Source organism: Brassica rapa, chromosome A08 (genome assembly GCF_000309985.2).
Source record: "Brassica rapa cultivar Chiifu-401-42 chromosome A08, CAAS_Brap_v3.01, whole genome shotgun sequence".
Lineage (NCBI taxonomy): Eukaryota > Viridiplantae > Streptophyta > Magnoliopsida > Brassicales > Brassicaceae > Brassica > Brassica rapa.
Window position 1 is genome coordinate 3,673,958 of NC_024802.2, and position 25,209 is coordinate 3,699,166.

The following is a 25,209-nucleotide window of genomic DNA, read 5'->3' on the forward strand; positions in this document are numbered from 1 at the left end:
TTTGGATTTTTTTGTTCTTGGTTATGGATATTAGACATCGTGTTATCTCTCTTGTATTTTTACTAGCTTCGTGAACAACATGAAGGAGAAGAAAATTGTGAACTGAAGCTACTAGCTTTGAAACAACATGAAGGAGAAGAAAAGTATTAGATTGTGAACTGAAGCTGATAATAGTCAGCAACCGAGAGTCAACAAGAAGCCATCAAGTGTATTATAGGCGATCATAATGAAAACAATAATGCAATCTTAAGCTATTTTGAACCCATCAAACTCAAACGACAAGCAACCAATCACTGAAACTTGATCAGACAGTAAGAGAAGTCCATATTCCCACGATTGCTCCCACAACAACCATAGCAACCGTCGTAATCTTTAGCTTCTGTTTCATATCCTGTGCAACTCTAGCAATCTCCAAGTTCACCTTCTCTTTGAACTTTTCTGACATCTCAGCTTCAACTCTAACAATTTCGGACTTCACTTTTTCCATAACCCTTTCTTCAAACTTTGTAATCTCTTGAGCAACTCTCTCATGTTTCGCATCTACCATCCGTATCTCGTCAATCAAAGCTTCATCAATCCATTTAAATAGATGATTCTCAGTTTTTCTCTATAGCAAAAGAAACCAAAAATCAGTCAGTATGGTGTTATGTGGAACACAAAATTGAAACATGGACTTACATCTCTTGCGATTTGACATCTGTAGAATCGTCGATACCTATTCTCCGCCGTCGATGAACCAAAAGTGGTTATACCCTCGCCACACCAACATCTTGTGGGCACACCATGATTAGAGATGCGAGGAAAACGAGCAGAAGAAGTCGTCGAACTGGTCATTGTTAATTCGTTTCGAGGCTCACAGGAATCGCAGACAAAGAACCCTAATCCCCTTTTCTCTCAAATTTATTTTTCTTAGGTTTCGACAACTGAAAAGAAAATCACGTCTTTGGGGGTGTGTGGATCCGGGTTCAGGGTCGGGTTTTAATAACTTTCGGGTGGGCCTACTGGGTATAAACCATAAACGGTTAATACTCTATAACCCTTATATTGACTGGTAAAATACTACACCCTAATACACAAAAATCGACATTTGACAATTGTAAGAAGACAAATTTTGAAAATACGAATTTCTATAACTCCAACTTAAAATCGTCTTTTGAATATACTTAATTTTTATTTTTTAAAACAAAAAATTATTTTTCTTTCTTTATGTGATTTAGGGTATTGTATTTGAAACCTATCTATACTAAAGTTTTTGATATAACTTCAAGCTAATTTAGGGTGTAGGGTATGAATCATAGTTAATGTAGGATTTAGGGTATGAATCATAGCTAATAAACGGTTTAGTGTATGAATCATAGCTAATAAACGGTTTAGGGTATGAATCAAAGTTACTTTAGGTTCTAGAGTATGAATCGGAGCTGATTTAGGGTTTACGGTATTTTAGGGTTTAGAGTATATAATGACACCCTATGTGATTTATTTCCTTAAAGTAATTCATGAAACAGTAAAATAGTAGAAAAACCAATAATTCCATAACAATAAGAGTAATGTAAGAATCAATTAACCATGTCTTAAACCCAAAGAAGAAACAAACTTGAAATCTAAGAGGATCAAGCTAAAAATCATGAAGTCAACCGAGGTCAACAGGTTTCACCGGAGCACGTTTTGGAGGCTTAAATGTAGACATCCGAGATTGCAAGACCGCATCATTTGCTGCTTCCCAAAGATCAAAAGCTATCTTGTGTCGGGCTTCTTTGATGTTCTCGTCGTTCACCAATGAGAAATCTAATCCAAGTAGATGGCACTCTATGAACTTCAATGAATAAGCACCACAATCATTACCACTCATGTTTAGGCCGCGCATGGGGACATATGAAACAGTATACTGTTTCACATTGAAATCTTTCTTCCTCTCTGGCGACTGGACTGCCTTGACGATTCGTGGAATGAGGACGGCAAAAGCTTCGATGACCCTGTTGTTCTTCTTACCCCCACAATCGAAGACATCAATTGTCCGGTTCACAAGATTGACGCAAATAGAGATCCAGTGGATTTGGTTAACACATATAGGGATGTAGAGACGATCGACATCAACGCTCCATACTGAACCTGTGCTTCCATGATATGGAAGCTCGCCTCTTCCATACTCGAGAAAATTGTCGTCGATTTTGTACCCTCTCCTGTTTCCATCAAACTTCCCATAGGCCGTGATAATCTGATTACTGAACATACAGTTCAAAAATGCGACTCGGTCTGGACTCCACCGACGCAATGTGGTTTTCTCCCGAAACAAATACATCATGGCGTCCATGTCCTGAAAAAGACAATACAATTTTGTTTAGGAATGAGAACCAACAACAAAAAGCAATCTGCAAAATATTTCAGAGCTAAACTCACAAAGTTCTTCAACCAAATATTAGGCCCAATAATCCGCGAGGCTAACTCTGCATCAAATGTAGATGGCCCAATCTGAAGTACTCTGTAAAAAGAAAGCATTGCTGTGATGTTAGTGAAGAGGTAGATTTGAGGAAAAATAAATAAAACAATTCAAATAACTTACGTGGGATTCAATGTCCATTCAGTTAGTTTGGCCCATTTCTCTTCTGGAAGGAAAACTAGCTCGTAGTCTTTCGCTTTGCAACGAACTTCTAGATCATCACTATCAACCAAGAATGGTGTTTTGAAGATCTGTGGCCGAAACGAAGTCATTGGCGTAGTGAAATCAGAAGGTCCTTCGGACTGCTTGTCTTGAGATGGATCAAAACCGTCAACATTTGACTCTTGTGTAAGGTTACCCATTGTCTTCTGTAAGTACTCTTGGGTCCCTATATTCACATCTAAGGTGCTAAATAAGCTGCCAAACACATCAGACAAATCTGCATCCTGGTTATAAAACACAAAACATGACATTAATATTTTTAAAAGAAAGATTCCATCCAAAACATCATCCTTACATAATTATTACACACAGCAAAGACAACATCATCCTTAAAATAATATTACAAACCGCAAACCGAGTACATGAAAAAGAAAAGCAACCAAAGACATGAAAATATAACAGCAACCGAAGACATGAAAAATGATCTACTTCTTGTTTACCTTTGTCTGAGACCTTGTCTTCGCAGCATTCGCAGGCCCACCATTGTGAGCAGTCGCAGAAGCTCGACTGCGATAAGGAGCAGAAGCCGCACTGCGAGAAGGAGCAAGACCACGAGTAGAAACTGATGCAGGAGCTTCGGTAGAAGCCCGAGTAGGAGCAGGAGGACGACCAGAAACCGAAGCCGGAGCAGTGGCAGCAGCAGCAGCAGCAGAAGGAGTCCAAAACGGATCAGTACCACGAGTCTGAGTATTAGCAGGCGCACCACCCTGAGTCTGAGATGAAAGGATCTTCTCCTCTAATTTGGTAAAGCGGTCTTCAATAATCTCGCGTACCTCGAGGCCTAAGGCAGTAAAAGAAGAGTTAAACATACTCTGGATATAGGACTTCATTTCCTCTTCAAGATCTCTATATTTCTCGGTTGATCTTTGGCAAAGTAACCTCTTCTTCCTCGACTCCGCACCAGTATCCCGAAACCTGTTCTTCCTCTTCTTAGTAGGAGACACACGGGTGCTTTCTATTTCTTCTTCAATTTCAGTTTCACTTGTCTCTACAGCCGCTTCCTCATCTGAACCATCTTCCTCAGAACTGTACTGAAATGGTTTCACTGTTTCCTTATAAGCCCAAACATGCTTACTCCAGTCATACTTGTTTCGCTGCATGTCAATGATTAGATCAACTCTTTCATCCTTCATCTCACAGGCTCGAACAAACTCGGCATCAGTAATCACGTCTTTGAAATTTCCAGATGTAGAAATGGATGGAAACACATCTCCCTACAAAAAAAAAATTTAAAACAGGTTAAAGACACACCAATTTAAGAACTATGCACATCAATAACATCAATTAAAGGAAACAGAACTTACGGTGGAAGCAAAATTAGACTCTATGGTAATAATATCCTCATAGGAAATCTTAGCAGATCCTTTCCAATTCCTGCACCTCATGGTAGTCACGCCTTCTCTCAGTTTCTGACCCAAAAGAGACCCAATGTCCGGAACAGCTTCCATCAACCAAATCTGAAGTGCATACGAGAATCCATCTACGACATAACTGTTTTGCGTCTTCACTTTATCCCTAGCGTTGATAATGGAACTCACCAGCATATCAAAAGAGTGAAGACCCCACGGATATTTCCTCATCTTCTCGAAGTTCATCACGAGCTTGATGTACTTGTATGGGATCCACACCTTCTCATCCTTCGCCATAAGAATACCAGCAATCACACACAAATAGACCAACCGCAGCCTATCAACACGAGACCATGTATTACACAACTTCACATGAACCTTCCTGATTTGCTGAACCGAAATATTTTTCTGTCTCCTTAGCAACTTACTCCAAAACCCTCCATCATATGCCCAGTCATCAATCTCCAAGTCGGGCTCGTCTTTGTATTTCAAACCTGTGATGGCATAGAATTCTTGCATTGAAAATCTGAGAGGCCTCCTAGCATAATGGAACCACAACTCATAACGCTTTGCGGACAGAAGCTGCTTGCAAACGAAGGTGTGGATCGCTCTTGCCGAAAACTGAAGCTTGTGTACATGAATGGCCACAATCTGAGCAAATAGCGGATCCTCCGACACTTCTTTGTACTCGTCTGGACAGTACTTCGCCACCTTCGCAAGTATGGAAGTTCGACAACTGTTGTTGACCTTCTCAACTTGTGTTTCAGTTCCCTCTTTGAATAAGCATTTAGGCAACTGATCAATTGTCATACCTATAACAATGCAAGAAACACAATCACTACAGTCAATATTTATAAACGCATGCATCATAATATAATTCACAAGATAAAACAAGAGAATTAACCAAAGCTCAAAAAAGTAGGAAATTTTGATAAGAAACACAATCACTAGAGATCGGTTGCTACAAAAACAAATTAACCAAAGCTCAAAAAAGTAGGAAATTTTGATAAGATTGAAGCCTAAATAATAATTCACAGAAAAAAGAATCGAAACTTATGACATTCAAAATCGATCTTAAACAAGCTCAAGTAAGAGATACAAAGACATGCAAAAAAATTCATAAACAAACCTGAGGAGAATCGATTGGTTTGCTTGAAACTATGGCTGAGAGAGTGAGAGCGGAGCGGTGAGGCACGAGTTCAGTTATCGGCGAGGTACGAGCTTCAGCGGTCTTCGGCGACTTAATTGAGAACGAGTCGCGAAGTGAGACGAGGTCTCTGAGACTTCGATTAAGAAGAAGAAGAACACCGGCGGAGTATTACCGGCCAAAACGACACCGGCGACGGCGAGATCCCCTTCAAATCGTCCTTTCTCTCTGTCGCCAAAGGAGGAGAGAGCAATTAGGGTTCGTCGAGCTTGGGGGAAATTTTGGTCGATTTTCCCCTTTTGTATTTTTTTTTTAATAATTAAATTAATTAAAAATAATAATAATATTTTTTTAACATAATTAAATTAACAAAAACGTTTAAAAGATTAGATTAGGGGTTTAATTGGGTTTACAGAAAACATTATGACATTAGGACAACTTATAATTCATATTATGGCAAAGGGACAATCTACTTGTCTTTTTATTCCATATTTCCAATTTTCCCTAAATATTATCATGTGCATCATTTGATTGATCACATATCAAAGTCATTTTACTTGATTATGTTCTTGGAGTCGCAGAAGAAGCACGAACTTGCTCATAACTGCCATAATGACTCGCTGCAAGTAAACCAATAATTACAACAAAAATGGTTCGAATCTTTCCAATGCATGTAATATTGACGAAACAATAACATTAATAAAATATATTTGCATATTAGTAAAAAGTGACCAAAGACTAATCTGATCGTTTTTGTATAAGGGAAATGTTAAACCACAAACACGATTAAGTTAAATGGTATTGTAAGATGATTGTAGAATACTCTGTTGTGTCATTTCCCACAGGTAAAAAAACATATTGACAATTTTGTGTTCTATTTTATGCAAAAGAGAAATGATAACGAGTTAAGTCAACAAAGTTTTTCTGCAAGACTGCAAATGCCATAGTTTTGTTCAAAGAAGACTATACAAAAATGTTACTGCTAATATGCTGTGAGATTGGTAATTGGGTTAAAGTTTCAATCGAAGTTTGATTATTTATTAGATAAACTTTTTAATAACTTTGGTTGATTTAAATGAAATTAAAAGACCATTGAAAAATTGTGCATCAATTGTCATGTATAATTTAAATTTCGTGTACCATTTCTCAGTTAAATAAAATAGCATCTGACATGTAATCAACATTTTTAACTGCACAAATATGACACTTGAAAAATTAAAGTGTACATGATAAAATGATGAATTCTTTGTCATTGTCCCTTCTTTCCATCTTTTTTTTTTGTCACAACCCTTCTTTCCATCTAAATCATATAATATATGCTAGAATTTTCATATCATTACAAATCAAATATTTACTGAATCTTGAGACCAGTAGCCATTGCCAACATATTGTGATTGATTCTATTGTTTTCTAGGTTTTTGTAGTCAGTGAACAGAACTAAGTCATTCGTAGAAACTTATAGTTGAACTTGACATTATCTTATTTTTTTGCATAAACATACAATGTGAAAATTAATATTATGTTTCACTTTTGAAGATATCGTCATATTATCTTTTTTTTATGAAACAACTTTTCAACTGTTTTTAAAATTCTTCAATAATCAAATAGACAAACATATCTAAGTGAAAACACACTAGAATTTTAACAATTTTTGACATTTTATTTCACATTTGATACCAATCCCACAATATAAAAAATAATTCTTTATATATAGTTAGCCAATATACAAGAAAATATCCAATATTTTTAGTGAGTAATATATTTATGATCTCAAAGGTAAAAAGAAATTTAGTTCCCAAATCAAACACATAAATTTTTTGGAATATTTTTGTAACATTTTCTATTTATATTGTAGTGGTTAACTAGTTTTGTGATAATCTTGGCTTATCTCCTCGTCGCAACCATTGCTAAATTTATTGTGATAAACTTTGCTTATCCTCGACTCCTTTATTGATTTTAGTAACGTGAATATAAAACTAGTTTTGAAGTTTGGCGACAATTACATTCTCATGGTAAGTGCGATCATCATCACTGATCTCATGGCGGTTCGATCTAAACTCATGTCATATAGTCAATTATAACATCTAAGCAGTAGCGGCTCTGATACCAAGCATTAGAAGTTGGAGCTTCCGGCCCAAAATAAATATATGTGTTTTACCGGCCGTATAATTAGTGCAATGGTAGTGATGGTGTCACATAATCTAATGGTAGTGACTTCGAATCTCCATACCAGCATATACTTACTATCAGGCCCTAATTTTCAACATTTAGTAACAACAAAGCATCCCATTCAGTTTCAGTCTCTACTTTATTTTTTCACTTAGTAACAACAAAGCATCCCATTCAGTTTCAAGCCCTATCAATATTTTTTCCTTTGAAAAGAAGCTTTTCTTCAAACTTATATTTTGAAAACTGATGTGTAAACTCCACTAATAGTAGCTAAATGTTTTCAACTTCATCAAATCCCGAGCAAGATGGTGGAACAAAGACCTGGAAGCTAATCCATTCTTCAAAGAATTCAGAAGATGGACAATGAATTTTGATCAAAATTCTCTGGATTTCCAACCCTAACAAGATCATGTATGAACATCACGTAATTATCATCATAAATGCCGCTATAAAATATCATCATGTGCATCATTTGATTGATCACATATCAAAGTCATTTTAGTTGATTATGTTCTTGGAGTTGCAGAAGAAGCACGAACTTGCTCATAACTGCCATAATGACTCGCTGCAAGTAAACCTAATTACAACAAAAATGGTTGTTCGAATCTTTCCAATGCATGTAATATTGACGAAACAATAACATTAATAAAATATATTTGCATATTAGTAAAAAATGACAAAAGACTAATCTGATCGTTGTCGTATAAGGGAAATGTTAAACCACAAACACGATTAAGTTAAATGGTATTGTAAGATGATTGTAGAATACTCTGTTGTGTCAGTTCCAGAGGCAAAAAACAAATTGACAATTTTGTGTTCTATTTTATGCAAAAGAGAAATGATAACAAGTTAAGTTAACAAAGTTTTTCTGCAAATGCCATAGTTTTGTTCAAAGAAGATATCCATACAAAAATGTTACTGCTAATATGCTGTGAGATTGGTAATTGGGTTAAAGTTTCAATCAAAGTTTGATTATTTATTAGATAAACTTTCTAATATTGTGATTGATTCTATTGTTTTCTAGTTTTTTTTGTCAGTGAACAGAACTAAGTCATTCGTATACAATGTGAAAATTAATATTATGTTTCACTTTTGAAAATAACGTCATATTATCTTTTTTTTATGAAACAACTTTTCAACTGTTTTTTAAATTCTTCAATAACCAAATAGACAAACATATCAAAGTGAAAACACACTAGAACTTTAACAATTTTTGACATTTTATTCCACATTTGATACCAATCTCAAAATATAAAAATGATTATTTATATATAGTTAGCCAATATACAAGAAAATATCCAATATTTTTAGTTAGTAATATATTTATGATTTCAAAGGTAAAAATAAATTTAGTTCCCAAATCAAACACATAAAGTTTTTGGAATATTTTTGTAACATTTTCTATTTTTTCGGAATTTATTATGTGATAATAGTTGAACTTTTGTTTTCTTGTGGAACTTATTTATCTTATTTAATACAATTAATACAAAGAAGATGAATGAAGTATATATATATATACTAGGGTAAACCCGCCCTACGGGCGGGCACGCGAATAAAATTAATAGTACAAATTTATTTTAATTTTAAGTTAAAATAGAATTGAGTTTTATAATTTTACAGCAATTTTATCTATCTATTCTATTCTTCATTTTGTAAATTATAAACTTGTATAATTATAATAAAATTTTAAAATATAATTATTTACTTATAAAACTAATGATTTACGTGATATAAAGAAAATTTTCTACCTTTTCTAGGGGGTTTACGCGATATGAAACTATTGTTACTATTTATATGTATACATGTTTATTAGAATCTTGTATATTATATATGAAAATGAAGTTACCCATTACTTTGATCAGAATTTTTGAAATAAATATTACTGACTAACTTATAAAATATAATTCTTTCAATAATTTTATCATACATAATTAGATTATTGTATATTGATTGTATTTTATTATTGAATAAAATTATTTCTTGTAAATTAATGTCTACTAATTTGCAATGGCCTTAAAAAAATTGTAACTTTTTAGAAAATCCCCAAGCTGATAATTTTCTCTAACCGAAGAACATAAAAATAAATAAAAGTCAACTGCTTAAAAACCTTGTAGCCAAACCTGTTTTCTACGCATTAGCTACTGTGTTGATGAAAAATTTTCATTTAATATTAAGAACAAAGTAGAGCTAAAATGTGATCTAACATGTTATTGCAAAATGTGGCATGCTATGGAATCCGCAGTATCAACTCTTCACCCCAGTCTCTCCATTCTTTTGTTAAATCAATTTTTAGAAATTTAGAAAATCACACAACAAACCTGAATAGATTGTTGCATACTTTAACCTTCTCCATGGATGAAGAGCTTTGGTACTAAACTCGTGTATAGCATGGGACTTGCAGCAGTAAATAAAAGAAACTATAACAGAATAGAGAGTTGCAAGCATCATATTCATCAATGTTCATTGATTTCTAGATTCGGGTGGTCACTTTATTAAACATAAAAAAACACTTACCCTTACAACAATCTAAAACCGACTATTTAATTTGATTTCACTGATGTTCATTGTCTCTTGTTGATAGAACAGCTCTACATATCACATGATTGTGCATTCCCTAGACTCCAGTCACTCCTTGCATTGATTTGCGACGTATCTTGGCTATGGTGTATATATTGAGCTTTGCTTTGAGGTTTAAGCATTCAAGAAAACTGAAAGGAAAAAGAGATACTGTAAATTGCAGGGCCAACCAAAAGAAATATAACTTGTTGAATGAGAGATGTATTTATAATCAGTCTAAATAGAATCACTTGAACTGATTGAAGAGTCTAATTCACGCAACATTTCAAGAAGAAGATAACTTATAAAGAGCTTAATTTCGCCTTAGCTGAAAGTCTCCTAGAGATCTCGTGCAACAAATTTTACCATGAATTCTCTGCAATAAAATATAAATAGGTCAATTTTTAGCTTTGAGCGGAAATTTTAACTTAGCTAAGTTTGATTTGATAGTTTTTTAGTTACTAATTTAGTTACATGTGATCTTTGCATATATGATATGATACTGAGAGCAGATATTGTTGTGGTTGACTAAATTGCATAATAGCTTTTGTTTTTGATGTTTTCCTTTTTTGTGTTGTTCTTATAACTTTTTTCATTTTTTTAATTATTATTTTTTTTTTATTTTTTTTTGCATGTTATATATATAGTTTGGATTAGATTATGTGCTTTTCACTAAAATTTTATTTATTTGCTAATTTTTTTTTCTTAAGCTATGGCGAAAAGCCATATGAGAAACAGTGATTCAGTGATGATCAGAAATTTCTAGGTGGTTAATCGTCATGGAATTGGCCAATACATAGGTTGATAAACAGGATCTCTTTGAAAGGTTCTTTAAAGACTCGCCAATGTCCTTTATAATTAACTTTCCTCTTTTTCTTGTTCAAAGACTCAATGCTGATGAACCTTTCATATTTTCTTTATAGTGGTTATGGAAGAAGCAGAAAAACTGCCATCTTAAGGCTTAGAGAAAATCAAAGCTAGTAGGTGACGATTGTTATTTTGTCAAAGCTTGATTTGGGTTTTCAAAAAAATAATATAATTGGTAATCGATTATGGGATTCACTTCCTTATTAAATCACATTTGGAGAAACATACGTTATCATGATCTGTGTTCCTTCAAAAGCTACTCTCTCCATGTTACCATGTTAACTTTGAAAGGATTGCACCAACTTAACATTTTGTTGCTCGTCCTGGCCATATTTCATATCCTCTATAGTTTAGTTGCAATAGTGGTTTGCAAGCTTACAACAAAAGCTTTAACCAACGCACTGCAAAAGCAAGATTCAAAATGGTGGACCTCATTAATTTAAAGTAAATGATAGATATGTACGAAAGAAATATCCATAATCCACATTTGACAATAAGGAGAAACAACTCTTCAAAAGGAGCACATGAAATTTATCAACTAACTCTTTGTTTCTTCTAGATCTCACAGCTTTATCACACCCAAAGAAGCTCCACCAAGCAGCTAAACTTCAGCTGATACAACACAACTCTACAGAGCACCCACCAGACCACATTATAAATCTGTGAACTTCACCCTGCGGTGATTAGTAGTCTCTTTAATGACCTTATACATCTCTGCACCTTCGGCGGTGTCCGCCTTAAACAAAAGAAAGAACTTGACAGGCACATGGAGCTGCACGGTCAGAAGCTTGTGTTAAGTGGGACAAACAGTAAGTGTAGGGTTTGGTTTCCAAAGGGTGACAATTGGATATATAGAAGCAAAAGGTGGAGACCAGGAACCTGAATATAATGAAGTTTTAAGTAAAACATAGAACCCAGTCGCTTGTAAATGGGAAGACAATGAACACTGGAATGAGAAAAATAATAATAAACAACAGATTCAAATCATATTGCAAAGAGGAAATATATGATACAAAAAGAATAATTTTGATAAATATGAATCTAATCACCATGTGTGGTCAAAATAATGATGAACATGAGTTTTAAAGGACGGGAAAATTACAATAACAACCGGATTCAAACCGGACACGGCTGGTCCCTCATTGCCTTGATCCTCCTCTCCTCCATCGCTACCGCTTTCCTCCTCCTACTGTGCCGTACGCGTCCGGTCTTCAAATCGAAAATAAAAATTGTTGCTTTAGCCAATTTACAGAAAATAAGTTTAAACAAATGGAATGAAGAGATGGTTCTCATAGTAGGAAAGGTTACCTTTTTATAGTCAAGGTTCCACGGCCTTGCGTGAAGATCACATTCAAGGTAGATCGTGGATGGTGGATTTAAGAGGATGAATCTGTATAGCGTTGGGATTGTTAGGAAGAAGATGAAAGAACAGGTAGAACGTGGTGGTGGATTTAAGAGGATGAATCTGTAACTGATAGCTCTTCGGATTGTTAGGAAGGAGATGAAACAACTCCATGGAAACCTTAGGTTGAGCTTAGCTCTCGATGAAGAACGTGTTGAACCCTAAATCAGAAACAACGCGTTTCCATAACAACTGGAGTTACTCTTTATCCGGGTTGGGTTTCATTAAGCCCGAATACACACTAAAGCCCAAACGGAATGGACACCAGAATAAATGAAACTCAGCGTTTAGTTTAAGTGGACACGTGTTGCGCTCTTCTGCACCTAATTGATGACATGGAATCCCATGTGGCATGGCTCAGGAGAGAGTAAACTGTATTTTATATATAAAGATATATTGATAAGAGTAATTGTCAACATAAGTGTTAAAGGGCTTGACTACCTGAGCCCAAAAAGCAGCCCAAACTGAATTTGAAAAAGACTCTTTCCACCAAACGAAGGTGTACTGCTTCAGTTTTAGGGTTTAAGAAAAACGTCGGAGAAGAGAGAGAGAGAGAGAGAGATCAGAGAAAGTATGGGGAAGACGACGTACAAGCGGTTGAAGGGAAGCCAGAGCTTCCGGCAGAGACTACTTCTCGCGACCCTTTCTTCGACGCCTATCATCATCGATGAGATTCGCGCCGACGACATGATCCCTGGCCTCCTCCGTCACGAGATGTCTCTTCTCCGCCTCTTCGAGACTGTCTCCGATGACTGCGTCGTTGAGGTCAACGAAACAGGTTAGTACCTTTACCCATCTTAAAAGGTTGTTGCTTTCTTCAGAGTTACTCATCTTAGGACAGAGTCAAGATCTTAGGTTGTTCTATTTAGCTGAAGCTGTAATAAGAGTACAATGTATTCAGCTTTGAGTTTTGTTGTTGTTACTTTCGCAGGGACTCGATTGAAGTACAAGCCTGGAATAGTAATGGGAGGGAAGAACTTAGTTCACAGTTGTGCCCTGACTCGATCCATGGGCTATTATCTTGAGCCATTGCTTGTGTTGGGTTTATTTGGGAAGAAGCCCCTTTCGATTAGGCTTAAAGGTAACTTCTTTTGAACGAAGAAGACGTGTAGGCTTATGTACAATAGTTTTGGAACAAGGAGAAAGGTTACTGCTTTAGAAGCATTATGATGGAGCGAGCAAATATTTACTTATGCAGGAGTAACGGATGATCCGAAGGACCTGAGCGTTGACACAGTCCGTAACGCTACTTTGCACATTTTAAAGCGTTTTGGAGTTCCTTCAGAAGGTTTGGATCTTAAAATCGAAGCACGTGGAGTAGCTCCAGAGGGAGGTGGGGAAGTTCTTTTAACAGTTCCAAATGTTCAGTCTCTCACTGTATGTACTTTCTTCTTCATTTTCTTTTCTTTCCTTACTGCAAGCTATGTCTTATCTGTTTATATTTCTCTGTTTCAGGCGGTCCAGTGGGTAGAAGAAGGAATGGTGAAGAAGATACGTGGTTGGACTTTCTCTGCGAGAGTTTCTTCTGACTTTGAACATTCCATGAGATTCGCAGCTCGTGGAGTCTTCAACAACCTCTTGCCTGATGTTCACATTTTCAACGATCACAAGTCTGGCCCTCATGCTGGAAAGTAAGAAGTTGAAACATGTTTATCTTGAGAGATTGACAAGAGCTTAACATTTTGAAAACACACTTGATTGCAGATCACCTGGATACGGAATATCATTGGTAGCAGAAACAACAGCAGGGTGCTACATCTCTGCAGATACAGCAGTGTCTTGTGGAAGAACAGAGGAAACAGGAGAGATCGATGTAGAGAGACAAGAGAGAAAACCAGCAGAAGACACAGGAGTTGAGATAGCTTCATGGCTTCTCCAAGAGATTGAGAAAGGCGGAGTTGTTGATTCAACACACCAGGTATTACCATAAACACCAAACTCGATCATTTACTTTTAAGTGGGAGTTGTTGACTCTCGAGACGTTTTTTTACAGGGATTGTTGTTTATACTATGTGCTCTATGCCAACAAGACGTGTCAAAGGTACGAGTGGGAACGTTATCACCTTATGGAGTTGAGACGTTGCGGAACTTAAAGGAGTTTTTGGGAGTTACTTTTAGCTTCAGACCTGATCCTGATACAGGAACTGTCATACTCACTTGCGTTGGAAGTGGTCTGATTAATCTCTCCAGAAAGCTGTCTTGATTTCTCACAATTCTTGTTGTGCGTTGTTTACACTATCAGCTTTACAGTTTTGTCTGAAGGAAACGCTTTTCTATTGTAACAACTAACATTAAATGGATGTGTTATAAAGACTAATAGTTTTTGGTTCAGTCAGCTTTCTTGTGCTTATTTTCCACTCCTTAAATTTATTAAGCTTCGACCAAAAATAAATCTATTAAGCTCAGACTTATCACATAAGGAATCAAAATCGCTACTTATTAGTTTCTGGGTTTTGGTGTACGCATTGACATTTTATCCGGATCCGAAAAGTTATTCGGAACAGACCAAAATATATAGTTTCGGGTTTGGTGTAGATTAAGTATATATTGGGTATTTTTCGGATCAGCAGATTTTCGTTTGGATCCGGTAGGATCAGAGACTCGATCGGATATTCTAATATACAAAATTTCTAGTAATATTAAGTACTAGATGATAATCCGCTTATGCGTGAATTCTTATAATAATGTTTGTTTATGAAATGATTTTAATATTTTGCAACACTACAATCTTTATCGATTATAAAATGATGAATATAAATATTGGTATCTTAAATATATTATCTTTGTTGAAGAGTTAACGTATTGCATCTCATTTTAATTATTTTTAAGACTTCATATGCGCAAAAAGAAATTAAGTTTTGCAGCTGACACAAATCATCAAAACCAAATAGGCAACATCAATTGTATAATGACGAATGGAGATTAGGTTTTCTGCTCTCGATTTGTTTACTATTGATTCTTCATAAGTGATTTCATTTTCTACCTCTATAAAATTGTGCTTTCGTTTTCGTCTTTGTTTTATTGATATGAGTTAAATTTCCTTTTTAACTTCTTTTATGAATTCAGTGAAATACATAAGTGTCAATTAAAAAAAATGGACATCTGTAAAAATTAGTTTCACTCCATATACATATCTAAGAATCAAAATTTTGAAAAAAAATCACCGGCAAAATATATTAACAGGTTAGTGTTCAAATCTAATATATCAAGCTGTTGTAAAATATAAGTTCAGACTCGAAATATAAATGTTTGTCTAGTATATATTCACCAACTCGGTCTAAAAATCATCTAATTAGAACAACAAAACAAATTACTTATTCCACCAGTTCGGGTAATATCTGAATCTGAATCTGAATGGATATCCGAAAATAACCAACCATAAGTATACTTAATTCTATATTTCTAGTTTATTTCTCTCATTTTATTCAAAATATTTATATTAATGATTCTTATTGCTCAAAATTAGACAAAATTATTTGCTACTCACTTAAAATACTTATCAAGTTCTTGTTTTTTGCATTAACAAAAGCTGCATCTCAAAAATTTCAAAACAACAATTAAATTAGTGTCTTTCTATTTTTAAAATTTTATCTCCAAACTTATTAATAGTTTAATCTTTTGAAAATTAAAAAACAGCTAAGTTAAAATATATTTTAAATACAAAAAACCTAAACAATAAATGATTTATTTATTTTTTCAAAATTTAAATATGCGAACCCGACCCAAAATATCTGAACCCGAACATAAGATACCCGAACCCGGCTCTAAGTGTAGAAATACCCGAACGGGTTCTATACCTTTATACTGAAATATCCGATACAAACTCAAACGTGTATCTGAACGCCCACCCCGATGATATATGATCATTTGTATCTTGCTTGAATAAAAAAAAAAGTTAAACCATTGATCACAATTTTTTTAATGTGGAACTTTTACCATTTTTAGTAATTTATAGTCGTTTTTAAAAATTCAAAATATAACATATAAAAATCTAATTGTTTTATTATATGCTTAATATGATTGTTTAATTTTTTTAATAGTATAAAATTAAACAAAAAAGAGAGAGATTAGATTTTTTTTTATCAAATATGTATTATTCATTTTCATTAATTATCATATATATGTTAACCATATTAGGTAATTCCATAGTTTTTAATTAAGGAAATAAAAATATTCTTTTATACACTATTAATTAATTTGATAGTTAGTTTAATAAAAAGCATAGTATATGGTTATATGGACCAACTTATTTTTCTAACAATTTTAAGAATCATTTTTATGATGACACGTGACTACGAAAACATGTTGTAAGCTCCATGATTAATATATAGGGGATATTTGGGTGTTTTGGTATATTTTGTAATATAGATATTGTTTAAAGTCCTGGATTTAGGTTTTAGGGTATAGTTCCAGATTTGGATAAAATTTTTGAATTTGAAAAATATAATTCAGATATTCATAAAAACATTACGGGTAATTTTGAATCTTCATGAGTTTTCAGATAAAATTTCAAAGTTTTTTTGGGTAATTAAATATTTTGATGTATTATTTGGGTTTTCGCCTTTTTTTGAGGTTTCAGGTATTTTTTGGATCTTTGGGTTTTGTTTGGGTGCCTCGAATCCTGAATAACTGAACCGATCCGAACCTAAGTTTTATGGTCTTTACATGTAATTTACACGTATTTTAATTATATACCCAAACTAATCAGGACCTATTTTTTTTATATACCTGGTTGGGTCTAATTTTCTTTAGTTGAGAATTAGTTTAGATATTTCCATATTCTAAAATATGGAAAAATTTCCATTTAGTATCATTTAAGAAATCTCCATATAATTGATTTTGTGGCCATTAATTAACATGATATCTTCTATAGATTAGTCTGGTTCTTGTATACCATTGCTACATGATAGGATCAAGAAATGTCGTTCGACTATTGCTCGCTGGCGTAGAGAAGAGAATTACAATACTCAAAAGAGTTTAGAAGAGCTCAAAGATAAACTTGACAGAAGTCAAGTGGACCACTCCTTATTGGCAGCTGAAGTATCCTCGATACAAAACCAGTTGCAAAAAGCATACAAAGAAGAAGAAGAATTTTGGCAACAAAAAAGTCGAAATCTCTGGTTCAAAAAAGGTGAACGTAATACGAAATTCTTCCACGCAACAATCAAAAATCGACGTGCACGAAACCATATCAGTAGGTTAAATGATAGCAGAGGATTTTGGTGCAAAAAATGAGAGGAAAATCAAAACAATTGCAGTAGAGTTTTTTAGTGAACTCTTTGCAACATCTACACCCTCTGATATCAAAGTTTCGCTTAACCACTTGGAAAGACCCATCTATCCTGAAATGAATGAGAGCCTGTGTAAAGATATATCGCCTTCCAAAATTAGAAAAAAAAAAACAGTTTTCTCTATCCATCCTGAAAAAGCCCCAGGGCCAAATGGAATCACAACACTTTTTTACCACAAATATTGGAACAGTATTGGTCCCCAGGTAATCAAGATGGTTCAAGAATTCTTCAATTCTGATTCATTTGACCCACAATTAAATGAGACAAATATTTGTCTAATTCAAAAATCCGAGCGACCAAGAGACATGACCAACTTCCGACCTATTAGTCTTTGTAATGTGTGCTACAAAATTATTTCTAAATTTTATGTCAGAGACTGCGACAGTTCCTGCCTAAGATTATCTCGAAAACTCAATCTGCCATTGTGGCAAGACGCGCTATACCTGATAATATTCTCATATCACAAGAAGCCTTCCATGCTCTGAGAACTAATAATAATTGTAAGAATGAGTTCATAGCAATTAAAACTAACATGAGCAAAGCTTACGATAGAGTGGAATGAGACTTCTTAGAAGCTATGATGAGGAAAATGGGTTTCAGGAAAAAATGGATCCAATGGATAATGAGATGCGTACGATCAGTGTCCTACAATTTACTGATTAACAGAAACCCTACGGGCCATATAACTCCTTCTAGAGGGCTACGTCAGGGTGATCCACTGTCGCCATATTTATTTATCCTTTTTACAGAAGTCTTTATTGCGAATATAAGAAAGGCTGAAAATTCAGGACATATCACTGGTCTCAAAGTGGCCCAGTCAAGTCCTCCGATATCTCATCTTTTATTTGCAGACAACAATGTTTTCTTCTGCAGAGCAGTTCCAGAGCAATGCACCAGCTTGCTCAACACTCTAGGCTCATATGGAAATGCCTCTTGACAAAGAATTAACTTCGATAAATCAGCAATCACTTTTGGGAAAAAAGTGCCTTCAGAAAATATGGAAAGTTTTAGAAACATATTAGGAATCACTTCTCAAGGTGGCAATGGCAAGTACTTAGGCATACCAGAACAACTACAAGGCTCCAAAACTCAGGCTTTTGCTTATGTCCAAGAAAACCTCCACCAAAAGGTCAACAATTGGACAGCAAAATACCTTTCTAGAGCCGGTAAAGAAGTTATGATCAAATCTGTAGCATCAGCTATTCCGACATACCCAATGTCGTGTTATATTCTCTCCAAAGGACTGTGTAAAAAAATATCTAGTGCAATATCATAGTTTTGGTGGAGCTCTTGCTCTAATTCAAAAGGTATGCATTGGATAACATGGGACAAACTATATCTCTCTAAGAAGGAAGGAGGAATTGGATTTCGATCGATCAAAGAATTTATCTAGCTTTATTGGCTAAACAACTTTGGCGATTAGAACAATATCCAAATTCCTCACTTACAAGGATTCTTAAAGGAAGGTATTTCAGGAATTCCCATTCCTATGGATGGAGAAGTATTATGGCTGCGAAAGATCTTGTTAACCAAGGCTTTAGACGCACAATCGGAACAGGGGAACATGCACTTGTTTGGGAGGACCCGTGGCTACCGAACAAGACAGCCAGGCCTCCTACGACATCCCAATACTCTGATCCAACCCTTTGAGTGTCCGACCTTATCGATCCTGTGAAAAAGGAATGGGATACCAATAAACTCAGGAACCTACTTCACCCTAACGACATTCCATTGGTTTACAGTTTACATCACAGCAGAAATCCCAAACCAGATGGGTATTGCTGGAATAAATCCATATCTGAGAAATATTTGGTCAAGTCAGGCTATATGCTTGCAAGGTCCAAACCAGATAGTGAGATTAAATTTTAGAATTAGCTGCCTTCTCTCAACCCACTGAAGGAAAAAAATTGGAAAATCAAAACAGGGAAACAATTTAGCCATTTTCTATGGCAGATTTTATTGGAAGCAGTATCAGTTAACAAAAGGCTCTTCAAGAGACATATTGGAAACGAACCTAGCTGCCTAAGATGTGGCCATGCGGAATGTTTTTTACATGCCCTCCAACTATGAAATGCTGGGCCCTCTCAACGATTCGGTCGGCTCCAGAGATTTTCCTTCATAAAATCTTTACACCAATATTTACACCAATATCAACTACTTCTTTCAAAGGCTAATATCAGTGGAAATATGGAGGAATCAACCAGAGTCTTCCCTTGGTTAATTTGGTATATATGGAAAGCACGAAATGAAAAACTTTATAATGGTCGCGACTTCTCATCAGTGGATACAACTGATCTAGCACTACGAGAATGTAATAGTTGGTTTCTAGCCAACAGGGAGATTGACCCAAGTGATAGTGTCACAGAACTTATACCAAGGAACCCACCAGACCTACCTATTTTTACCTGTCGTGTGGATGGTCATGGAAGAATGATGGAACCACGAATGGAGTAGGAGGGATTTTACAGCTTCAAGATGGATCAATAGATCTACTTGGTCTCCAAGGTTGCTACAAGCAAATTTTGCCACTACATACTGAAATAAAGAGCTTAGTATGGGCATTGAAATGTTTATCTCGCCATCAACGGTTATGTGATTATTTTGTTACTGATTCCCAAGAATTAGTCAAAATGATCTCCACACCTGATGATTGGCCGGCCTTTGCAGCAGAACTTACTGAGTTTAAAACTCTTTGGACGTCCTACCAGGACGGAAAAGTGGTTTATCAACCCATATCCTGTAACAATCAAGCGGACTTCCTTGCAAGACAAGCTCTAACAAGGAATTGTGTTTTCTCATATGTTAACACGGCGGTGCCACACTGGATAGATACTCGCAACTCGTCTTTCGCGGATTCATACTAAGATTCTTCTTTGTACCTTTATTGTGATAAAAAAAAGTATACCATTGCCACAAGTATTTCTTTTATGTAGGTTGGTTTGGTTCTCCATCAAAAATTCGTTCAAGTAGATTCACCTAAAATAGATAAACTAGATGATAATCCGTTCGCATGTGCGGGATGAGTTCTTTAGACTAACAATTTTTTATTAAATGGTTTTAACATTTTGCAATACAGCTATCTTTATCGATTGTAAAATGACGAATACAAATATTGGTCTAAAAAACAAAATTTTGAAGAAAATCACCGGCAAACCCTATTCATAGGTTAGTGTTCAAATCTAATATATCAAATTGTTATATAATATAAGTACAAATTCGAAATATAAATGCATGTCTAGTATATATTCACCAGTTCAGTCTAAAAATCATTCAATTCTAGAACAACAAAACAAATTACTTATTTCATTAACATATGCTTTTGAGGTTTAGTTACTTAAGACTATATCGATAAAAAATATATACAATACTTTACCATTCTAGTATATGTAAGTTATGTATAAAATAAGAATTGTTTGATTTATTAAATGATAAACCAGAAACTTATAATAAATAGTTTAAATCTCTCATTCTTACAATTTTAATAATTACATAGTCTATTAGGGAGAAATAAATATTAGACGAATGAATGAGAGATTTTCTCATTCGTCTAATATTATTTAATCAAGACTAAATTATTTAATCTGAATGAAATATCATGACTTGATTTTTAGAAATAATGTCATGATATTTCATTAAAAGCTTTTAATGAAATATCATGACTTGATTTTTATTCCTAAAAAGATAGGGTATTAGAGAGAAATAATTTTTAGGAATAAAAATCAAGACTAATTATTTAATCTGAATGAAATAATATATATAGTGATTCCAAATACCCAAAATCCGACAAATATTTTTTAAAGAAATATTCAAAATTATTTAAACCATGCAAACTACTGATAATTAACTATAGAAATCACTTGTATTAAGGGAAAAATGATTAAAGGATTAAGTTTTTTTTTTTGATCAAGATTAACGGATTAAGTTAACTTTCGAAGTTTTGGGTATTTTTCAAAAAAAAAAAACAAATTCAATTGCCCAGCCTATGTTGTCCTCACCTCCCCTTCTTCTTCTTCTTCTTCCTTGCGTGCCTAATCGAAAATTCACCAAAATCTCGTCTCCATGGACGCAAAACCTCCAGAGAAAATGGCAAATCCGAAACCAAGAGACTTCCTAAACCACCTCGAGACATACCTCGCGAAAAGAGATGGCGTAGACAAGCTCCTGAAGATCTCCCGCTACACAACCAAGATCATCCTCGCCTCATCCCTCATCCCACAAACCAATCCTTTAACTCACCGTCTCAAATCCTTCGAATCAAGCGTCGGAGTCAGCCGCAAAGCCTTCCGTCTCGGCAAATTCGTACAAGACATCAACTCCCTCAGAGCCTCGCGACACGACTCGAACCGCGGCCTCGCGCTGCTGCCGATACTCGCCTACGGAGGCGAAGGAGTCTACTACTTCGTCGAGCAGCTCGTCTGGCTATCGAAATCGGGGCTCATCGACGCGAAGTGGCTGCAGAAGATAAGCGCGTGGGCGGAGCTTGTGGGATACGTTGGGAGCGTTTCGTTGAAAGTTAGGGATCTGAGGGAGATTAAGAAAGAGGAGGCTTGCGTTGCTTCCACGATCGAGATCTCTGTAACGAGAGGGATAGCTTGTGGAGGCGAAGAGGAGAAGATGAGGAAGCTCAAGGAGAAGAAGACGATGAAGGTTTTATCGGTTCTTCAAGATCTTGCTGACGGGTTAATGGCGGTTGCGGATGTTAGGGATGGTAAGGTGGGAGTGTTATCAGCTCCTAGTGTGATTGCGTCGGCAGGTTTGTTTTCAGCTATTATCAGTACTCATAAGAACTGGGTCTCTTGTTGATGAATGATCATCATCTACCGCTAAATAAAGGTTTTACGAAATTTTGAATAAAAATACAAACAAAAGAGGAAAGACAAATGGCTTGTTAAAGCTTGTTAAAAGGAAACCTGGTTTTTTTTTTCTAACTCTCTTACAAAGACGGAGAAGAGAAATGTCGGGTCGGAATGTCTACCTTCCTTTCAAGGAACTGGTGTCAGATTTTGATCGTTTGAGTTGCCATGGAGGTAAGCAGCCTCTGAGGGGTGATTGTATCAGTAAAGATGATGTTGAAAGCTGTTTTTGTCTCATGGAGATGGAAGACAAGCAGCTGAATGAGCTCGTTGTGAGACTTCGCTTTTCGCTTTCTTCCTCTGAGATTTGCCCGTCTGGATCATCGTGACTAATAGCTGTGATCTTGAGTGACTCGGGAAGTATGCAGCTACACACAGAACCTACATCAAAAAGCAGAACTTGTAGTTCAGTTCAATCATGTGTCACAACAAGTCGTTGACGATTTGGAAATGCAGTGAACCTCTGTTTTACCTATTTGCGCGAGGCGGTTCACCCATTTTGGGATCTTTTTGCCGGTAAGCTTGTAGCAAACGTCGTGGCAGAAATGGTTGCAGTTCTTAGCAATCAAGTGATACATATTCCCATAGTAACTGCAAGCCGTGTCTTCCATGAACTCTCTCACTTGTGCCGGGTTTAAGTTCGTGGTTCCAATGAATATCGACTTCTTGAATTTGAAGCCCGGGCATTGCCGTGGTTCGACCTCGAAAACACCGCTGGTTGCGTAGTCATGTGCACCGAAAGCATATTCTACTCCGTGAACTGTGCATCCAAACGTTCAGAGTTAGCTAGCAGTAACTATCAAGAAGAAACAACACAAGGCCCTAAAGCTTACCTTCTACACCAGAGTGAAAGATACCGAGGCCTGCCCAATAGATATATCCGTTAATAGGAGTCAAGTCGTAAACATTGAGATAGACCGGTGCTCTGTCTGGACCGTGGTTGCTTGACTTCAACTTCGAAAAGAAGCAAAACCGCGCAACTGATTTGCTTTTCAGATTAAGAGGTGCAAGAGATTTCCAACGTTTCTTTGACGCGAGTTTCATCTTTTCACCAAACCCTGATCGAAACTCTAGTAGCGAGTTTGACCAACCTGATCATCCAAAGTTCAAATATTAGACTTGCTATGAAGAAGAAGAAGAAAAGTAGAACATAATTCACATTAATCAGATACATTTCAAATAAAAAGACTTTACCTTTCCTCTGCTTAGGCTCTGCCTCTCCCTTCAACATTGGAAGCCTCAGTAGAGGTTATCCTGTATGTAAGCACCAATCAATAACATAATTTGAAAAGTGCACAAGCAAAGATCTCTGTGCCACATTATGTTTTCATAAAACGTAAGAGACAGAAATTGGAAAAAAAAAGAACTTTTTTTTATAATCTTTCCTAGTTGGTTGAAACACACAACAACAACAGCTCATTTAAAAGTCAACACCGATCCCTCTTAGCCGGCTTCAATCATTTAAACAAGACTTGAGAATATAAATATAATAGATCATGCATATTTAAATAAACAAGATTGGTCACATTTTTGATCTTGATATGAAAAAGACTGGTCACCTGAATATCTGTTTTCTGAACACTAAAGAATCTAAACTCTCTATGTTACTTTCCAAAATATACATAGATCAAAAAGAAAAATGTTGGCAAGGATTAGTGTTTATAATATAAGTTCTTATTATACACAAAGTTGCTACCATGTTAGGAGCAATCATGAAGACCAAAAGATGTAGGTGGGTTTTGTATTAAATAAAAGGAGAATGGACAGAAGATGATGATACAGATAGATTAGTAAAGAGCTTAGGAGACAAGTCAAAGCTTCAACAACTCATTCCAACTAATTTTGAGTCTGACAAAATAAAAACGGAGTAAAAGACTCCAATTGAACCTAAATTAAACAGCATTCACCTCAATCAGATTGATGTAAGAGTCTCTAAGATTTATTAAAATCTACAAACAAAGTTTTGAAACTCTACATTCATCCTCCAGATTTGGCAAATCTTGAAAAGTGGTAGCATTAATTAGTGAAACTTATTTTACCAAAACGGAAGCATTTGTGGAAGTTATTATAAATCAAAACTGACCCATTTTGAACGGTCAATTCAGAAGAAAAAAACATTTATAGGTCTGTTCTAGGGTTTAGTGTTCCAGATCTGTAAGAAAAAACATAGCTTTAAGGGAAGTAAAGAAAGACTATAAGATCTTACAACTACTCGGGCAACGAGAATGCACTAACAATCCGAAAAGTTCAAAAGCGGTTCACATAGACAGGACAATGTATTCGAAATTCAATTTTGTTAAGAACGGAAACGCATTTACCAGAGAAGGGGGTTTCTGGGAACTTACGGAATTGGAATGTAGATTGACCATTACGCGTAACGGCGAAAAGAAGTAAGAGTCGGCATTAACTGTGTGAACCACCTGAGACTGAAACTTTGAAGATGTTCTTCTTCTTTCTTCTTTCTTCTTTGAGACTTAAGTTTTGAGTTTAATTTCACAAGAAGAAGATGAGAGTAAGAGAGAGAGAGAGAGGAGAAAAAGGGACCGAATCCTTTCGCTCTCTCTTCCCGTGTCTTTGTCTCTTTCTTTTCTGTGCATGTTTGTTTGGTTCTTATTTTATCTTCTCTCTATCAAAAATGCTTTAGGGACTGATTGGTTTAAACGCAACGGTTGCGTTGCGGATACGAGAATTTATGGACGCAGGTGGTTGCGGTTCCAAGCGTTGTTAAATGTTTTGTATGATTGGTACAACGTTTGAAAATTTACATTTGCGGGATATTTGTGACTGGTTGATTATAAGATATTACAGTGGTTTAATAATAAATTACTCATATTAACATATTATAGCATTATAAAAATATATAAAACATACTATTGTAATAAAGTATAATAATTATCAATATAATATGATTAATAA

The 25,209-nt window shown here is 35.4% G+C and overlaps 6 protein-coding genes across 6 annotated transcripts; 2 read left to right on the forward strand and 4 right to left on the reverse strand.

Annotated features, from left to right (window-relative positions):
* Positions 1 to 304: 304 nt before the first annotated feature.
* Positions 305 to 834, reverse strand: LOC117127385 (uncharacterized protein At4g04775-like). Its single transcript, XM_033277537.1, has 2 exons — positions 679 to 834; positions 305 to 607 (listed from the first exon to the last, which is right to left on the reverse strand). The coding sequence occupies exons 1-2, from the start codon at positions 832 to 834 to the stop codon at positions 305 to 307; spliced, it is 459 nt and encodes a 152-aa protein (XP_033133428.1).
* On the reverse strand, positions 497 to 3,334 carry LOC103832280. Its single transcript, XM_033276876.1, has 2 exons — positions 2,398 to 3,334; positions 497 to 2,314 (listed from the first exon to the last, which is right to left on the reverse strand). The coding sequence occupies exons 1-2, from the start codon at positions 2,494 to 2,496 to the stop codon at positions 1,631 to 1,633; spliced, it is 783 nt and encodes a 260-aa protein (XP_033132767.1). The 5' UTR covers positions 2,497 to 3,334; the 3' UTR covers positions 497 to 1,630.
* Positions 2,557 to 12,523, reverse strand: LOC103833058. The gene is made up of 5 exons (XM_033277538.1): positions 12,056 to 12,523; positions 5,138 to 11,956; positions 3,964 to 4,820; positions 3,100 to 3,873; positions 2,557 to 2,883 (listed from the first exon to the last, which is right to left on the reverse strand). Exons 3-5 carry the CDS (start codon positions 4,816 to 4,818, stop codon positions 2,557 to 2,559), a joined length of 1,956 nt encoding a protein of 651 aa, XP_033133429.1. The 5' UTR covers positions 4,819 to 4,820; positions 5,138 to 11,956; positions 12,056 to 12,523.
* Positions 12,524 to 12,627: 104 nt separating this feature from the next.
* LOC103833060 (probable RNA 3'-terminal phosphate cyclase-like protein) lies at positions 12,628 to 14,484 on the forward strand. The gene is made up of 6 exons (XM_009109157.2): positions 12,628 to 12,927; positions 13,081 to 13,230; positions 13,348 to 13,526; positions 13,605 to 13,780; positions 13,854 to 14,067; positions 14,143 to 14,484. The coding sequence occupies exons 1-6, from the start codon at positions 12,723 to 12,725 to the stop codon at positions 14,350 to 14,352; spliced, it is 1,134 nt and encodes a 377-aa protein (XP_009107405.1). The 5' UTR covers positions 12,628 to 12,722; the 3' UTR covers positions 14,353 to 14,484.
* Positions 14,485 to 21,318: 6,834 nt separating this feature from the next.
* On the forward strand, positions 21,319 to 22,321 carry LOC103833062 (peroxisomal membrane protein 11A). Its single transcript, XM_009109159.3, has one exon. It carries the CDS (start codon positions 21,500 to 21,502, stop codon positions 22,241 to 22,243), a length of 744 nt encoding a protein of 247 aa, XP_009107407.2. The 5' UTR covers positions 21,319 to 21,499; the 3' UTR covers positions 22,244 to 22,321.
* Positions 22,216 to 24,892, reverse strand: LOC103833061 (deSI-like protein At4g17486). Its single transcript, XM_009109158.3, has 5 exons — positions 24,639 to 24,892; positions 23,488 to 23,547; positions 23,127 to 23,384; positions 22,766 to 23,053; positions 22,216 to 22,674 (listed from the first exon to the last, which is right to left on the reverse strand). Exons 2-5 carry the CDS (start codon positions 23,522 to 23,524, stop codon positions 22,412 to 22,414), a joined length of 846 nt encoding a protein of 281 aa, XP_009107406.1. The 5' UTR covers positions 23,525 to 23,547; positions 24,639 to 24,892; the 3' UTR covers positions 22,216 to 22,411.
* Between the last annotated feature and the right edge of the window lie 317 nt (positions 24,893 to 25,209).

What these genes read in the sequence shown, in the direction of transcription:
- LOC117127385 (XM_033277537.1), bottom strand. Translation starts at nt 834, where the DNA reads ATGACCAGTTCGACGACTTCTTCTGCTCGTTTTCCTCGCATCTCTAAT. An exon ending in GATGTCAAATCGCAAGAGAT is followed by an intron (nt 608 to 678) that starts GTAAGTCCATGT and finishes CTTTTGCTATAG; the next exon opens with AGAAAAACTGAGAATCATCT.
- LOC103832280 (XM_033276876.1), bottom strand. Translation starts at nt 2,496, where the DNA reads ATGCTTTCTTTTTACAGAGTACTTCAGATTGGGCCATCTACATTTGAT. An exon ending in ATATTTGGTTGAAGAACTTT is followed by an intron (nt 2,315 to 2,397) that starts GTGAGTTTAGCT and finishes TGTCTTTTTCAG; the next exon opens with GACATGGACGCCATGATGTA.
- LOC103833058 (XM_033277538.1), bottom strand. Translation starts at nt 4,818, where the DNA reads ATGACAATTGATCAGTTGCCTAAATGCTTATTCAAAGAGGGAACTGAA. An exon ending in AGTCTAATTTTGCTTCCACC is followed by an intron (nt 3,874 to 3,963) that starts GTAAGTTCTGTT and finishes TTTTTTTTGTAG; the next exon opens with GGAGATGTGTTTCCATCCAT. An exon ending in AGACAAGGTCTCAGACAAAG is followed by an intron (nt 2,884 to 3,099) that starts GTAAACAAGAAG and finishes TTTTATAACCAG; the next exon opens with GATGCAGATTTGTCTGATGT.
- LOC103833060 (XM_009109157.2), top strand. Translation starts at nt 12,723, where the DNA reads ATGGGGAAGACGACGTACAAGCGGTTGAAGGGAAGCCAGAGCTTCCGG. An exon ending in CGTTGAGGTCAACGAAACAG is followed by an intron (nt 12,928 to 13,080) that starts GTTAGTACCTTT and finishes TTACTTTCGCAG; the next exon opens with GGACTCGATTGAAGTACAAG. An exon ending in CCTTTCGATTAGGCTTAAAG is followed by an intron (nt 13,231 to 13,347) that starts GTAACTTCTTTT and finishes TTACTTATGCAG; the next exon opens with GAGTAACGGATGATCCGAAG.
- LOC103833062 (XM_009109159.3), top strand. Translation starts at nt 21,500, where the DNA reads ATGGACGCAAAACCTCCAGAGAAAATGGCAAATCCGAAACCAAGAGAC.
- LOC103833061 (XM_009109158.3), bottom strand. Translation starts at nt 23,524, where the DNA reads ATGTTGAAGGGAGAGGCAGAGCCTAAGCAGAGGAAAG. An exon ending in CTTTCACTCTGGTGTAGAAG is followed by an intron (nt 23,054 to 23,126) that starts GTAAGCTTTAGG and finishes TTGGATGCACAG; the next exon opens with TTCACGGAGTAGAATATGCT. An exon ending in GAACCGCCTCGCGCAAATAG is followed by an intron (nt 22,675 to 22,765) that starts GTAAAACAGAGG and finishes TTTTTGATGTAG; the next exon opens with GTTCTGTGTGTAGCTGCATA.